This window comes from Saccostrea cucullata, unplaced genomic scaffold (assembly GCF_032062105.1).
Source record: "Saccostrea cucullata isolate Sc308-1 unplaced genomic scaffold, CSIRO_AGI_Scuc_v1 ctg395, whole genome shotgun sequence".
NCBI lineage: Eukaryota > Metazoa > Mollusca > Bivalvia > Ostreida > Ostreidae > Saccostrea > Saccostrea cuccullata.
In genome coordinates, this window is record NW_026929552.1 from 230995 (window position 1) to 249418 (window position 18424).

General features: G+C 33.7%; 1 protein-coding gene across 1 annotated transcript in view; it reads right to left on the reverse strand.

The window, feature by feature from the left end:
• LOC134281196 (protein eva-1 homolog C-like) overlaps positions 1-17617 on the reverse strand; it is a 41509-nt gene extending 23892 nt beyond the window's left edge. The window contains exons 1-2 of the mRNA XM_062763676.1: positions 17282-17617; positions 1447-1661 (exon numbers count right to left, since the gene is read on the reverse strand). Coding sequence (XP_062619660.1) covers positions 1447-1661; positions 17282-17363 — 297 coding nt within the window. The 5' untranslated portion in view covers positions 17364-17617. The remainder of the gene's footprint in view (positions 1-1446; positions 1662-17281) is intronic.
• Positions 17618-18424: the final 807 nt, after the last annotated feature.

Sequence of the window (18424 nt, forward strand, 5' to 3'; positions counted from 1 at the left end):
TCAAATATATTTAAATCACTAAAGTAACTTAGTCAAAGACATAATTATATAGCTGAATTGTCAACTATTAAATTATTTTAGGGTGATAAAGATACATATAGATTTCAATTTTGTATCACCAAATTGTACCATTTTACAAAACAGTGACAACCCTACTCTAAATTGATAGAAAATTACAAAAGATACTTGAAACAAGTGGTCATGTAACCAATTAAAGTCAGGGGAAAAAATGAGCATGGTGACATTTGGGGCTTGGGTCTCTGATTTTCAGGTTTCACCCTGTGTCATGAAAGTCAATCTCTGGAGGTGTGGCTTTGTACTTCGCTGTGAGTCACTGGCATGTACCCCTATAAACGTCAGTCTTTAACTCCTCTCCATTAAAATTCTGTGACCGAATAACGGGGAATTTGTAGCCTGTGATATCTTCTTATTTATATGCAGCATAGTTTCAATTCCTTATTAGGTTTCGAAACCACTTCATTCCAACTGAGCCGTTGCAGATAATGAATTCTGTTCAAGGTGAACTCATTTTCAATCTCAACAAAATTACCACTATCCAATGAACTGTACCCCAAAAACAAGATGGTATTTCTCCACAATAGTTATTCAGAGTTTCATTTCATAGAAGTAATGAAATATGAACACAGAATTTAAGAAACTAAAACAAAATAAATTGATAAACTGAATATGCCATATTTGAACACAATCCATACAAATGCAAAATTATATGGACATTGTAATATAAATCAAGTTTTTTATTTTTTTTTTCAAATATGAAACTTGATATAGCAAAAGAAAAAGAATCATGCTGAAGGAAATCAAATAAATAAACTATGGGTTAACAAATTTGAAGCTGATTTCTCTGAGCTCCCTTTGTTGTTGAGGAGTTAAGAATTTGGCTATGTGCACCTGCGAACAACCCTATTCAAATAATCTAACAGAATGAGAAAACTAGTATCATTACCGGGCTCATTAATTTTCTTGTAAACAAACCTGGATCAAAGTGAGAGGTCCTGGAATTTATTTCTTTCGTGCAGGAAAATGGGATCTGTGTCACTGCCCAAACCAAGATTGCTCATGAAGGACTTTTTTCAAAAAGCGGGGTCTCCACTGGGTGTGTCAATGAAAATTCCTACCCCTCCCTCGTTATTGTTAGTGGCAAATTGAATCACTCATTACTTGTACCCATCCAACCCTTCAACCAGCGCTGGGTAAATATTCAATGCAGAAAATTCCCTTTATAAGAGCTTTGGGTGTAAATTCAAAAGAGACACATGTTTGACAACAACCTTGAAAAATAATGGAAAGGTGAAAGTTTTCAGATTCACAGTAATGTATAAAGACACCTCCTTCAATGATATTTTTTATGAATTTATGACCCTTATGGATAAAAAAAACCTTTAAGAATTTTCTCCCTTAGAGATGCCGCTATAGACTATACCTTACCCGTAGAGAGGTAGTTGCTAGGCAGTTCGTGTCCTCTCGGAACCATTCATCTTGATATAAATCATTCTTGGAGGGACACATTTCATAACTTGGCACCTGTCGGCCATATTGTGAAAACTGAATGCTGATCATTGTGGCGGGTGGGCAGTAGGGTTCCATCACTTCACCGTCACATGCAGTGGCTTCAAATGTCTCTAACGTACTAGAAAGTAGTCCTGCAATGACAAAATATCAGTCTTACGCATTTGAAATGTTCAGGATTAAAGCATATCTATTAAAGCATCAGTAAGAAGTAATTCTAAAACCATATATATTCATCTTCATGGATAATTTCAAATAATCAAGAACATACTACCAGTACATGTGACAATGATACCAAACTTTAGTGACATAAAAGCTCTTCTAACATCACTATATAAGAATGCTATCAAACCCTATATTAAGTTGAATTCACATGTACAGGAGCAGTATTTTTGCAACAATATGCCTCTACAGGGTATCTTTAACCAGTACATGTATACAGTGTATAAATTGGTACCATTTTCCTGAATCATTGTTTTAAATCTTTGTCAGAATATTTCAGTACTGTTAGAAAATAAAATTTAGCTATATACATGTACATGTATAATTAATTTTATAAATAATAACTACTAAACAAGACTTTAAGTTAAATACAGTACATAATGATGGACCAGCTGCTTAGTAAAACAAGGACTTTGGCCTCTATTCTTTTTTACCAAACAATTGGGCTTACTTTAGTCAGAGACATCTATCTAATAATTACAATAAGTGCTCAAAAAACTATCTGTGTTCTCAATTTCTCAATGAATTAATCAAATTTTCAATTTCTCAATGAAAAAGTTATTAATGTCTCCATGTTCATTTATCAGTTGTCCATGATTGGCAGCTCTGGGGGGTAATTAGGACATCCTTGTTGATTGGCAGCCTGGAGGGTAATTAGGAGAGACAGACCCTGCTGCTGTGTGTGACTTTAAGCAGCTGTCTCCCTGTTTACAGCTCTATCTGACCAGATGCTGTTGACAGGATGTTATCTGTAGGAGAAGCAATATGGCACAGGACCATTTAGCACCCAAAAATGATAATGATTACCAAGTTACTCCTAAGATGTAACACTTACAACTTCAATTCTTTGATAGTGTTATCATTTTTTTCGTCATAATCACTTCCCATCCCCTGTCAATGACTATGTGACCATTAAATCCAATATTTGCTTAAAAGTTTTTAAAATGACCTTATTGGCTGATATAGAACCAATAATTATTTGCATTCAAAAGTGAGAATGGCTGAGGAAGAAGTACCTGTTTTTGCAGCAGAGGACCACACCAAGTTTCATAGAAAAACTGTTTTATAGTGACCACAAGCAGGCATTAATCTTCCTGTTTTCTGTCACAATAATTTTAAAGTCTACTGGATCTATGAAACTTTTATTTAAAAAACACAGTAGAAAATGGCAGAACCCATTTGTCATATAATGTTACAATTCTCCTTTTTACTTTCTACTGTGGTACATTAATTGTAATGGTACTCCATAAAAAATCTCTGTGCCACACTCCCCAAGGTCTAAACTTAATCTGTCTTTTTTTAAAATTTTTTAATTTGCTACATGTCATGCCTATGGTTTGTAAGGTGATCTGTTGGTCTCAGTGTTAACATACGACTTGTGGCCCACAGTTTGTGGTCTGTAGTATATTATTTTCTGTTGACATTTACCAGAGGAGCTTTGATCCACTCTGTTAATGAATAAATTTGTCAGTCCTGGCCTTTCTACACATTCAACATTAATTTTCCATTCAAGCATTCCTCTTCTTACTACATGTATAAAGAACATTGTCAAAAAACTTGATGGGTCTTGAACAAATTGCCATCAAGGAGTATAAGTGCTCACACAGACACTGCTAGCATGGAATTAATGGATCTGAAGTAATCTTTGCCATAACAAACTTCCAAGCAAAAATTTATACAGCTTCAATTTCAATTAACACTCACAAGTGAAATCAACTCCTGTCAGTCAGTCATGCAGTCACTTTCTTTCTGTCTGTCTGTAACACTTTCATTTCTAGTGAAGCCTTTAAGCTTTTGTAATGAAATTTTACTCTACAACTCCTATTGATTTTGAGGTCAAAAATTCAAGGTCAAGGCCAAAATTCACACCTTCTATCAGTATGTAAAACTTACATTTTTGAGCTGTATCTCAAGAAGTCTTTAAGCTTTTGCTATGCAATTTTATACCATGGCCCTGCCCACCCCTCTTCAAGTGCCCCCCCATTCCGCACATGCTCTTCTATTTATGTTAAGTGAGAGTCACATGCTCTCTGAATTAAATTTGAGAATTGGTGCAATCGTTACTACTCGGCCATTTCCATAACCACAAATAATTTTTTATCGGTTACGGAAAAGGGCAAGCCTGATCCGTTTGAGAATTGGTGCTGAGCCCCTCAAACACCCCCACAACTTTTTTTAGGCAAGAGGTTTTTTGTATTTTTTCTTTGCATTCTAGTTTTCAACCACTTGTAGATTGATTCAAAGGTAAACCAATTAGTGTTACCTTCAAACTAAAAAAGAAAAAACAATACTCCCTTGGCATGCATAAACTGAATTGTACATACACATGCACCCTATTGCAAAGAATGATAAACAACCCTTATCAGCAGCTGACATGACCAAATCTCGGTTCTGACACATCAAACCATTTCTTTTCATGGAAACATGCAAAGTCCAAACAAACCTGACATTCTCTTCACCGACTTCAAGTTATCTCTTGAAAAATTGCACTCAGTGCACACTTCAAACACAGAGCTGCAATTCACCAAAATATTTACCATGCCATGTTTGCCTCTCATAAATAATAACAGTACTCCCTTAATAGTTTCATTTTTTTTCATTTCATTCACAAAAGATCTTGAAGCTTATCAGGCTGTCACATATTAGGACTTTAATGTCAATAAGGTTTAATTAACCACAAACATTACTAAATTTGCCATGAAAAATTTGTTTTCATAAGTCATCAGTTGCGAAATACTTTAAGTCACGAGTACAAGGAACAAAAATTCATTTATTTTTGTACAGAATCCATGAACTGAGCCACCCAAATAGTGAAATAAATTTAAAAGAGTAAACAGAAGTAGAAATAGAAAATTACAGACCAACCATCAGCATTGTCAAGCATTATCTATTGTATACTTTACTCAATGGTCTAGAAAAATTTCTACAAATCTGCAGCAAAAAATATCATGCTTATTCAGAGAATCTGACATCTCTTGATTAGGGAATAAAGAACCTAGAGGGGCGGGAGGGCATCAAAATGGGACACTTGAAGAGGGGAGGACTTAGGCCATAGGGAGTTACATTTATAAAATTAATTGCAAAAGCTTAAGCTTCTTGAAATATTGCCCAGGATTTGAAAGTTTTACACATTAGACAAAATATATAATATTTTGACCTTGACTTTTGACCTCAAAATTAATAAGGGTCTTTCATAGGCCATATAAAGTTGTGGTCTAAAATTTCACTGCAAAGGCTCAGAGGCTTCGCAACATATTGCATGGAAATGACAGTGTTTCAGACAGAAAGAAATACATCATTACAGACGGACGGATGGGCAGCTAGAAAGTTGGAGGGACTGACAGACTCAAATTAAAATCACCCATTTTCAGTGAAAGCAGGTGGACAATATAAGAACACATGCACCAAGACAAGCTTGGTATTTTAAGTTCAGAAATACTGCAAGATGTCCATCCATATGAGGTTCATATATGTGAGCCTATACATCCAGGATCCTTGTGTTATGACCTTGAATGCAGTCTACTACATGTACATATAAAAACTTGGGTAGAATTCTCTTGCAGATTCTCCCTGCAAATAAAGATAAAATGTCTTCTAATCCAGCTGTGAATTCAAACCAAACAATTTTTACCTTCCTACTAAAAGATGATTGAGGCATTTGGGATTTGCCCTCTGCATGCAGAAACATGCACATGCAGTGTAATTATTTTTAGATAATTATACAGTTGGAATTTGATATTAAGATTATGTTATTTACACTGGGCTCTGATTTTTTATTTAAATTAAAATTATTATGCTCCATTTTTTAACTATGCTAAACTAAGTATTTTAAAGAAGTATTATTGATATAAAAATAACATTTCAAGAAATAATGGAATATTTTACCTGATCAATTTTACATTAACAAAATTAATCTACAAGATTTAGGCATATAATGGTGTAAATACAAGTGTGTCTTCATTCATATCCTAGCTGGGGACGTCATTAAGAGATTTCATATCCAGTAATTATAAGACTTCTAACCGGGCCTGTATATTGGTTTAATTCATAATTTCAATCACTGTTAGACCAACTGAGATTATAAAAATGTCTCCATTTAAAATATATTCTCAATACTGAGAGATAAAAGTGATGTTCAAACACTAAATATACATTACACTTTTAATGACATTCCAGAGCATTCATTTCATTGAGACCTATATTATAATGGCTTGAGAAGAAATATGATATTTTGATTTTTATCTACCTTTATTTGTCAAACAATTTTCCACTTTCCTTTCAGTTAAATAAATATAGATCAAAAGGAATAGCTCAGACAAGTGAATGATGATTATTTTTGATGATTTTTTTTTTCAGGAGTCTGATAATTAATCTGGAGGACGTTGCTTAATAAGAAAATTAATGCAAGAGCAAATACTGAAAAAGGGAGAATTTATGTTGACCAAAAATTCAAAGTTTGACAGGTCATTTCTTAATTTTTCTTTGTTCTTTTTTTTTTTTGAAACATTCCAAAAAAAAGATGAGGAAAAAAGAACTCAATCAAAGCCAATCACCCATAATTCACATTGGCATCTCTTGATTATTAAACTTGGTCAGGACTTTGATGCTTGGAGCTTAAAATAAATATGGGAGGGGCCAATCCACCTGGCAAAGGTTACATTCCTTACAAAGGCCATCAGTGGTAGACTGGGCCTTCATCACGGAGCCTAATGCTCAGCTTCAAAGGCCCCCAATTAGAGACCAATTTATTTTTTTATCAGAGAGCATGATTCATGGAAACAAATTAGCATCGTTTGACACTATACAAGCTGTTTGCTGCTTGATAAGTTTTTTTAAAAATACATCACAAATTGAGTCCCCTGATCGAGTTCTGATATTCTTCCATGCTTTTAATAATGACAAGGAATTATCATACTATTCAAATTTTGTACGTTAATGAATATACAACATAGATCAATTTTGACACAATGAAATAAAATAGGAAGAACTTGCTGTTCTTCATCTTGCAGATAAATATCATACTTAACCCCCTCTCTCTTATATCACACTTACAAATTAAGAGAATGTCAGATGTTACTGTTATAAATTGTCAAAGATTTCCTTTGAAGTCTGAAGAGAATGGCTTTCCATGTGTGATATACATAACCCCAGCTCAGATTTTAACGAGGAATCCCTGACCTAGGTCTACCAGCATCGTATCTTACAGAGAGAACAGATTTAAGACGTATATAAAGCCAGTTAACCCCATCCCTGTCACTTCAGACTGGGTGAACAATCAGAAAGTGAACACCAGATCATCCTGCAAGGAGAGACCCCCTCTTCCTCTCCGTTTTCATCTGCCTCATTTTTTTATGTGATAAATGGGTGACTGACACTTAATCGACATTCCTCTAGCATCCTTGCCCCGGCCTATAAATAGCCAAAAATCTGTTTTTAATTTGAGTCTGATGTCTTTAAAAGTTAATTGGTTAAGTATGGTTGCATGGGATGCTTGACAAAAATAGAATCCCGGCCTTTTCAAAGCACACCAAAGAGTGCAAAACATCTCCTCTGAATGTTTTCATCAACATTTATTCACTAACAAAATTTCATTTTTTTAATGATCTCATTTAGTAGGCTTGTATTTCTTAACTAACCCCCCATTCTTGAACTATATTTATAAATTCTACAATTTATATGCAGGATAAAAGCAATATAACTATAGATCCATTTGTACCAGAGCATCCTGTATTCAACATTTTTCTTACAATTTCTTTACCAATTCAAAGTAGTAGCTTATAATTATTGGTCTTTAACAGGGCATAAAGACTTAAATGTATTCTATATTACACTCCTCCATAAAAATGATTCATTTCTTCTGGGGCACTAGGTCATTGGGGATGAAAGTGAAATCTTTCATTACCTCCAGATCAGACAGTTTGCTATGAATGAGAAATAATGCACTTTTACAAAAATTGATTTCCGAGATTATATCCTACGAGAAGGAAAAAAATCGGGGGATTACATCTGAAGAGACGCTCCTAAGGACAAAAAAGATGTTCGTTTGTGAAAGTGTAATAAGTATCACCCACGGTGGTCTGACCTGTTGTGTAAACAGGTACGCGACACTAAAGGAGAAATTCACATTAAGCTTCCGATTTCACATTTTAAACCTTAAAAAAGCGGCAACACGACGACAGTGTCATTTGTAACAACGTTTCTTTTGTGTGACCGTTGGTTATTTCCTGTGTTTTCAGAATTTTTATGACCAAACATTTCTTTTTTGTTTAACCTAATAATCTCATGTATTACGTTGCATAAAATTAAATTTAATATTTTACGAAATTCACCTTAAAGAGAAGGAAATTTTAAGAGCACTGCATGTGGCTTTTTTGTAAAACTTTGTATACAATTTTTTTTTTATTTAAAAATTGAACAAAAATTCAAAATGCACCCATATTATATATAAAAGTTAAAGCAATTAGTAAAATGTATGAAAATTGGAAAATTTTGTTAAAATATTCATGGTGTAAAAAATTCCTTAAGAACTAGTTCAGGGCCAGATACTAATTTTCCCTAACCTTTAATTTTTGATAAACTTCAATGATCATTAGGTGTTCCAACAGAAGCTTCTAAATTTGCAAACATTAAATAATTGGACAGAATGTCAGTTGACCAATGACCTTTTAGCAGCATGTGACCCTTGTTGCAATTCACTGTCTTCAGTATTTTCTTAACCAGCTATTAAACATCTAGGGAAAACATCAGAAATCAGTATCCCCCAGCAGGATGACCGATGACTAGGATTAGTAAAACAAAAGCCACAGTGGACAATTCATCATTCTCTGCCACATGTCCCTTTCAGAATAATTTGTTTAATTTTGTTTACGGCGAAAACATGTGCCGGGTGCACCAATTTCAATTTGGGTGTTCTTTTCCTCAATAATTTTATGAATGCAGCATTGTACACCTGGGCCTGACTAGAGCACCAGCATACTGCTTTTCCTTAATATGAAACAAAGACCTAAAAGAATATCAATTTACCAAGATAAATCGAAAAAAATCAAATCCTTTTGTACATTTTCTTTCATCTTACAACTTAATAGGAAGATATCTTACTAAACATGCAGAAAATATTTAATCATAAAATGCATCTGTATTATGAGCCTGAATGTTTTCTTGAATTCACCTGCTACATATTCACATATAATATTGCAAGATGGCACCCAATTTCTACATTCTCTTTTGTTACAGAGTTCTTCATTATGAAGCCTTTAACTAAAATCTCAACTTTAAATCTTTGGACATTTTATGAATCTTGCATATGTATGAGAGACTTAGCAATGAGTCCATTATAGCCTAGCTTAATGAAGATTGATATATAAAAATTCCATCCCCCCAACAAAGGAACTGTGTAAAATGACACTGTCAAATATGTTAAATTGAACAACTGAGATAAGGTAGTGTCATAAGATTTATTTTCAAGGGAAATTGAAATGAATAATGATATACCAGACATTTAGCAAAGTAGTAATTATACATTAGGAACTTGAATCTTCTAGAATGACTTGCAAACTTGAAGTAAACAAATCTAATTGATTTCTTTATACCAAAAGTTAAATTCAGATGAGATAAGGTAGTGTCATAAGATTTATTTTAAACTGAAATATAATGATATACCAAGTGCATATGGAAAATGTTCAACATCATTAGAATTTGATAGAGTCACTTCATTACAATTTTATTTGATCCCTGCAATCTCAAAAACACACACAAACAAATCAGAATAAATGCAAAGATTCCATCACATATTTAGTACAAGTACTAGCTTAAACAGCTCTGTACGGATCATTTAAAAAATTGTCACTTACTGAGAGAAAATTTCAATGCAGGACTGCATATGGTTAAGTTGTTTCCCTTCGAATCAAAGAGCAGTGTGAAAACTGCAAAGGGAAAGACTTCTATCTCTACCATACATAATTATGTCTATTAATTTTCTTCTCATTTGTAAATCAACAAATAAATCATCAAAAAATTATACATTTACATGAGATATCAAACCACTTTAACACAATTTAATAATTACCATAAATTTTAATTTACATAGCCCTCAGGTGAAACAAATGTCATAATCACTAATAGAAATGTGTGACCTTAGACCAACCCTGGACTTGTCCAAGTAAGCCAGGCACTGCTGTGTCAAATATCACTTCTGGGTATACCATTATTACATGTGGACAATAAAATCAAAAGTAGATACATTAACAAACAGCCCCCTACTTACATTAACACGAAACTTAATAGAGAGGTTATCAGTCATGACTCATTGGGGTACATTAGCCAATATGTTGGCTGTTCCTGAGTGACCTTTTTGTCAATGGGGAGTTGTGTAGGAGGTGGGGGAAATGAGATCAGGGGTAACAGAATCGTGCTGACTTGTACAATTAATAACAATTATTTTGTCTAGAAATTCCTCTACCCACTGGGCCTACTTCCTTTTTCACTATACCATTATTTTCAAAAAATTTCAAAGTTTCTTTTAGAAAAGTTCATCTATATTTAAGGTTCAATATTTCACTTGCCCCTGAAATTTCCTTGATTAATATAGTATTTTGAATTTCATTTGTAATGTACAGGAAAGAATGGACTGGGAATTGAGCCTGGGACCCTGCATCACTAGTCAGGTGCTCTACTGACTGAGCAACACCCATGCAGGCCGATATCCGCAGCCCAAACAATTACATCCCTCTCTTCTTTTAAAAATGGTCTTCACCCTCAAAAAACACAACCCAAGTTCTTATTAGCCCCAAGCAGGACTTTCACCTGCAAGTTTAGGGGTGATCAACGGCACCAAATCTCTAACAGGAAAGGAGAAAATGTATGGCTGGACCAGGAATCAGTATACCCTCAGGAACCCTGCATCACTATAGTCAGGTGCTCTACTGACTGAGCTATCCACTGTGCCCAAACCATTGCACACTGTTCCTTATGGAGAGAGAGAAAGAGAGAGAGAGAGAGAGAGAGAGATTTTTTGGTCTCTCCAATATTTTTTTAGTACATATTGCAAATGTATATATTTGGTCAGCAGTTTGCCAATTGATAATAATAAAACAACAACATGGAATCGTTTGATCAGTTGTGAATTTAAAATAAAATTAATCTTCATTTCTGCGGAAAGATTAAAATATCTGCCACCTGTTGATATTACATAACAGGAACTTTAAATGACTCCACCAGCATACCTCAAATACTGTAACTAAATGTCAACATTAAACAGATAGAACAACACACTACCTTACTGAGGTATTTCTGAAAAACCCCTTTAAGTGTATTGAACAAAAATCTTCGTATTAAGATTGACCAAAGAACAGGGCAAAGAGTTAGTTAACAGTTGAATAATGGCATTAAATAAATATGTTACAACTTTAAATAATGTTGCCTATATGACTTTAGTCTGCATTGTGTGTATCTGTCAGTGGTACTTGGAGAGAGAGAGAGAGAGAGAGAGAGAGAGAGAGAGAGAGAGAGAGAGAGAGAGAAAAGTCCCCTAGAAATCAGATATACCAAATACAAGTGACAGCTCTTATCTTAATCCTACCAAACAATTGCTAAGTCTCAAAGCACCAATTGTGGATTATCAAGAAATTTCTCTGGCAAGACTGTACATATTCCTTTTCAAATTCCATGTTCTTCATAGCATGGAGTTTCCAAAACTTAATAATGCATACCCCAGTATATGTATTTTTCACTTTAAAACATAAATACATGTTCATTGCACAATCAGCCAATATGTATTTAGGTGCTCAGTATATAAAAAAATTAACAGAAAATCTCGACAGACACTTCAAAAGAAAAAAAAAATAAATAAAAAGCTCCACCATTTGTGGAATATTTGCTCTATCAAAAGATATTCTGTTTGAAATGTAAGGCCTTGGTACAAAGAACAGAAGAGGCTACAAAGACACTCTTTGCCTTATGCCTCTAAGTGTCCAAATATTTCCAATCAAAAGTGTATTGATATGAATGAAATCTTCCAACTTGATCATGATACCTTACAATAAAGCCCTCAATGGCAGGGATCTTGCCTGATTTTACAATAATTAAAGTATTACGTGAAGTTTAAGTCTTCCACGGTTTAGCATGATTGTGGTCTTTGCGGTAACTTAATGGTTGGCCTGTGTAAATATTTGCTGTTGAATATATCTACACAGCATTACATGAACATTCTTGATAGTCAGGACAAACAAACAGATGGACGGCACCACAAAGATTAGGAAGATTTACACAATCAAGTTCTACTTGTAATTCAGGCTTAAAGAAAGTTCTAATAAAGTTAGACCTCAGTGTGTGCATAAAAAAGAATCATAATTGAAATCATTTATTCTTTAATGAATGTTTGCCATTATTTGCATTGAGTACTGGTATTTTGTCATTTCTGTTCAAAAATTTATGTAAATTAGAAAAAAAAAAATTTTCATTAAATCTTAAATGCTTTTTGAAATTAACTGCTACTTTAAAGGTAAATTATGTATATTTATTTGAATGAATAACTGATGGTACCATATTCATTAAATCCTTTAAAGGTATTAAATCCTAGTTTTCATAGTTTTATTATTCTAATATGAGAGTAAAATATAAATTATGATGATGATGCATATAAAAAATTGCCCATTATTAGATGAAATAAAGTTATTAAATGAAAATTTAAACAATCTTTTAAAAAAAATTTAACTCTAAATAAATTATTTTGGTTGGGTTCTCCAGATTGGCTTGCTATGCCATGCTCAAACATCTAGCCGCTGATGTGGGTAGATAAAATTACTTCTGCGTCTTTTGAAGGTGACTTAATTTACAATGGACTCTCTCGTTTGACAAGGAGGGTAAATCAAAAAAAGATTTCAATAAAAAAATAAAGCAAAGATCTCTTTCAGCTTTGAGAGGGTCAGGAAACGGTCACATAAACTTTTACATAACAAAGGGCCAAACCCTGCGGTGAAATACTGTGTTTCCCCGAGGTACTAAGGGTGTAAAACTTAGAACATACTGGTATCCTTGAAAAATTAATTATTCTCTCTTATCGGTGAATATGGCACACTTTCAATCCAAACTTCAAAAGAAATTCAGGTAAACAAAATGGGTCAAGAGTTGGTATCTAAAAACCTCAATCACTGCAGTGGAAGGTGTCGTAAGGTGAACATTTGGCTGATAGAGAAATATGTCACCAAATGAATGCCCTGTCCCTTAATAAAAGGCAGGCATCGACATATGGCATATCTTCAAACCTTTCATATACCAACAGTTTTACCTGGAGAGTTAGAGCTCAATCTGTTTTTTGAAATTTCTTGATATCAGCATTTTAAAACTTGAAAACCTTTTGAATAAATGATGAATTTTAGTTATGATATGCATCTAACATTCTAGTGTTTCTGCAATGTGGATCTTAGTCTTTGTGAAATTGCCAAAGAATGTATTAATTACAGCTAAATTAATGATTCAATCAAAATTATGCCCTCCTTGTACTTCCGTTCTGTTCTTGTGTGTGTGTATTAAATTTATATGTACAGTGGGTGATGGTGGGTGGATGGGGGTGGGGGTATAGGTGTTCTGGAATTGTAATCCTTGCAAATTGTTCAAAGAGTAATCTCTCTCTCCCTCCTCATTATTATCAATTCCTTATATCATAGTTGCTTTCTTCTACTTTCTTTTGCTACCATTAAATTGAAATTGCTACATAATCCCTCACAGTTTGCTGCAACTCCCACCCACCCCCTTCCACCCCCTCTTTGAGTACATGCAAAAACGTGACTCCTCTTAGACTATAAGTTGATGTCCCCTTTACAATTCTCTATCCAACATGGCTATAATCAGACTGTTCTCTTAAAACTTTTTTTTTGCAGATTATAAAAGTTGTGCATAAGTATGATCTACTCAAGTAAAAATCACTTTTCAAATGGTGAACCCTTAAGAGTGATAATTTTATATTCCATTTTCACTAGAGTTTGACAATTGCATTGATCAATATGAGTGATTGATTATAAAGAATTGAAGGGCGAAAATGACTTAAAATTGTCACAACCAAGGCATGGCATCACACTGTGAAATAGCTTAATCCCCAAACTATCGCAAGCCTTCAAAGACCATTCAGAGCCTATTTATATTAAATCTACATCACATCAAAAAACACCGAATTCATTTATCAAAACAAATTGTTTTATCTTTCTATTGGGACATTTTACATGCCCATAGTTTTCTACATAGAAAACTGGAATATACTCGCGGAGCCTGGAATTTATGACCAAAATATTGGGTAATTTGTTACCGTGAATGACGGATCTGCAATTAAAAAAGAAGCATTTACAGAAGAACAATTAAGCAACAGGTGACATTATTTGGATTGAATTAACATGAATCAAAAGGGTTGTGAAAAAGAATGTGAGAAATTTGATTGATGGTCGTTTTGTATAAAAATTGATGCTTTAAAGTCTATGATTCATCATAAGTCTTTGAATTATTATATCTTACAAAACATTTTATACCTCTAAAATCTCCTGTACTGAAATTCAATCTGACAAAGAAAGTGAGATTTATTTTTATATGTTTTATATGTTATAGTTTGACAATGGAAACAACACTGATATCTGATTGGCTGAGGAAATCCAAAAATAGTTTAAAATCTGCTGTTGTATAACTGGATTCCCAAAAAGGTGTTACAGAAAAATGTAACATCCATTACTCTTCTGTATCTATACAGAATTACCTTGGTGAAGTATAGATACAGAATGGTAAATTGTAAGTATTGGACTTAGACATGAACAATGTCCCTCCCTGTCCAGGCTTGGGGTAAAAAGCTGAGTGGCGTGGAGTGGATGAGTGTCCATGATTGGTACCTGCTTTAACGTTCTCCAGAGTGCTCAAATTTTTACCTTTACCTTTCATTATATAAGTACTGTAAATGATATTGGCCTGTTGACCTTGAAAATGATCAGGCATTCATGATTATCACATTGAGCTAAGAACCAATGCTCTGGGTGGTGGGTAACCGAATGTTTAAAAAAAAAAAATAACTGGTACTTTGCAGTAGTTAAAGATACTCACTAAATCTGTTGGAGTTGGGTCAATTAAAAAACTGATGAGCAGGTAGAACAAACTATTAAATTTCAAGGCAATATTTTTTAATGATAATTTATATGTGATATATTCTTTGCAGCATCTTTCTGCTTCCATTGGAAGAGAGGGGAGCCCAATGGGGTGGGGTGCGATTAAAGTTTATACATCTATGAGCACCACAAGGTTAGAGATCTAAATTGGTTGGGCCTGACAATTTGTTTGAATACATGTTTACTTTATAGATAAGTTAGAAATATGTATATCCTGCTCATCGATATTCAATTTTGTCAATATTATTACTCAGCTGTAAAGTACCTGGCCTATCTCCAAATGGATTTGGGAACAGTTTACATTCATTTGAAGCATAACTTCAAATTTTTGGTTAATTCTCCACAAGTTAGATATTAAAATGCCTTGCAGGGACAGTCAGCTGTTTTCATTCATAATTTTAGGCACCTGTGTAGAACATATATCCTTAAATTCCCTAAACCCTTCTCGGACATTATTGACTTTGGTTATACAATTTTTTAATCCATTAAAAAAATCAAAGTTCCTCATGCAAAACAAGACATTGCATGGCTCTGAAATAAGTATTAATGTATACTTGATTTACAAAAAAAATGAATAATAGGAAATTGATATGTGCCAGAAGAAAAAATGTTATGAAAATATTTTTAATGACACTCAAAAATTCAATTATAAATTTCATTAAATATATAACACTATAGTAATTTGTAGGTATTAATTCACTGAACATCAAATTTTGCATTTTAAATCATTTCTGGGCCATAGGTCTTGTATATGTTTAAAACATATATCAAATCTGCATCGATACACATCAAAGAGTAAAACAGTTTTAGCCATTGTGTATAAACTTAATTCACCTGTTATAGCCTGAAATGAATTCATTACAAAGTGCCTTGGAGAAAAGTCTCCGAAATAAATGCATTGCAACATTTGGTAAGCTTTAGAGTCCTTTATCTGATCAAATATCAACCAACCTGAAGAAACACGAGGGAAAATTATCTTCTAAAATGAAGCAAAAAAATGCATTTGAATCTGTAAAAAACTTCAATATATGTTCAATCTTGTATTAGGAATTTATTAATGAATATGTTCTCCCAAAATAGGAATACATCCATGGATAAAAGAATTTGATCAAGTTCTGCTCAAATCAAGTCCTTACATTAAAACAGACCAAAGTCAGTATCTAAAGTGAGTGTCCATAGGAGAAACAAGGCCAGAAAATGTCCCCCACCTATAGAAATACAGTTGATAACATCTAAATATCTTTTACTGGTGAATGAACAAGCTACTGTGGTACCAGTGAACTAGAAAAACAAGCAGGGGTTGTAGAAGAAGGGTGATAATAATCGGATTTAGAACATCATTTAGGAAGGGAAGAATGACTGGTGAAAAGTTGAAAGAGCTTTACATCCTTTTCAAAAGAAAATCAATAGCTAGAATCTTAATGGTCTCAGAGAGAGAGAGAGAGAGAGAGAGAGAGAGAGAGAAATTAAAAATTAAATATTCCATCCTCAGCAAAACATTTACCTGTTTTTCTTATATGTTAAACTTACATCGACTCAAAGAGTTTTAATATGATAATTTATTCTTCAGATGACTGCTCCGAACAGTTTGTGCTTCAAGGAAAATTTAAGTGCAGAAATTAACATTTGAAAGTAATAAATTCCACTACAATCATTACATCTTGTATGGGTCATGACATAACGTTTGTGTGAAAATATGGCTCTCACATTTCTAACATTGAATGAAGAACTTGAAGCCAATTTTTGATAAAAACAAATTAGAAACCATTCTGTGTATTGAAAAGTACCAAGTCCTAATCTCAAATTCAGATGAATTGAGTAGTAAAACTACGTAATATTAAACACCTGGAAAATGTCAATATAAAAATGGTCAAACAAGGATCAGAATTCCGTCATTAAGGGAATTAATCATACACAATATATAAATCTGGCTAACATTTGTCCAGCAAGAGAATGTTTCACTTCATACGTTACAAAGCGGTTGTAATAGTGAAGTGGTAATTTATTAAATGCAGTAAAATTAATTGGACAGTAAATTTTCTGGCTAGCGTGACATTTATGGCCAGGTGCCACGGTTCCTGCGTTGTCCGCGATCTCCGGCCATTCGCCTGGTCACAAGACTGTGTCCATAAAAAAGGTGTCAACTTTTAAAGAGACAGCGACAGTTTGGACCTACTTTTGAGACTGCTGTTGTTAAAAAAAAGTCTGCAAGCACCTGTGTGTGACAAGTACTTTTTATTTTATAGTAATATTTCCCCCCACTGATTTCATTTTTCCTTGTACTATTCGTGATTATCTTTGAAGGATGGAAACTATGGACTTTTTGTACCAAAGCTCTACAAACACATTATTTTTTCTACTCTAATACCAGATGATCTGTACATCTTCATGCTTACCTGAGTTACCTAGAGCGTTTTTCAGGAGTTGTATACACAGAATCAAAAATACTGAGTAAAAATTCCAATGTAACGGGGTCATGTTTACCCGTCCACTGCGGAGAGGGGCCCCGTACAAAACACTTTGTCAACAAAATCAATTGTTTTCACAGGTAAATTTATATTCCACGAAAAAATGAAATATCCACTCATATTGAACTCCAAATAATATTAAGGGGGCTTGAAGATCATTTTCTTGACTTGTCACTCATTTGTTATTCTTTAATTAATCCATTTCGTTATTCCTTCACGGCTCTATATTACAAACATGTGCACTTGTGTACGAGTTTGGCGATACTGACATCGTGACGTCACAGCCAACCACGTGTGGTCATTGCAAAGGGGGCGTGGCATCCGAATCTTGAAAACTTCAAAACAACGAATTAAACTTTACAAACTATGTAGATAATGAATTAAAGTATCGTGAGAAAGTACAGCAGGTATTTTTTGAGTAATTTAAGGGTTTCTTCTGTGGTTAGGATCGGCTCATAAAAAGTGATGACAATCAAATTTAAAAAATGCAGAATAAATCAACAAACAAGGAAAAAAAAATACAAATGCAACCTAAAGAGGCACCCTTAGAGATAAGGGACACCAAAATGACATCAATCAAGTGGAGATATTTTGAGAGAGAGTCTTTAAAATGTATCAATTAAATGGAGGCACATTTTTGAGCAATTTGAGATTTACTCATTAGTCAACTTGGACAAAGGAACATTTGTCAGAGAGCAAGCTTTTGTTTGTGTTCAAACCTTTCTAGAATTTGCACGGCTGAACATCCAAAGCGTCTTCTCGCTTTATATAAACAATAAAACAGAGGCTCTAGTCTTCCCCTAAGTCTCCTGACCCTCTTAATAGTACATATTTTCTTTCTGCCTAATTAGACCATTTTGCCATGGTGGATGATCATGCATTAAAGTGTACTGTTTCCATTCAAACATCAAAATATTTCATTCCATTCATAAAATATGTAAGGAAATACAAATATAGCATAATCAGCTTTATCTAAAACACTGTGCTCTTCAATCTGAACAGAGTCTTATGTATATAGCATTAAATATAAAGTATTTGAAATCTATAAGTGCTCCAATTTTATGTTCATTA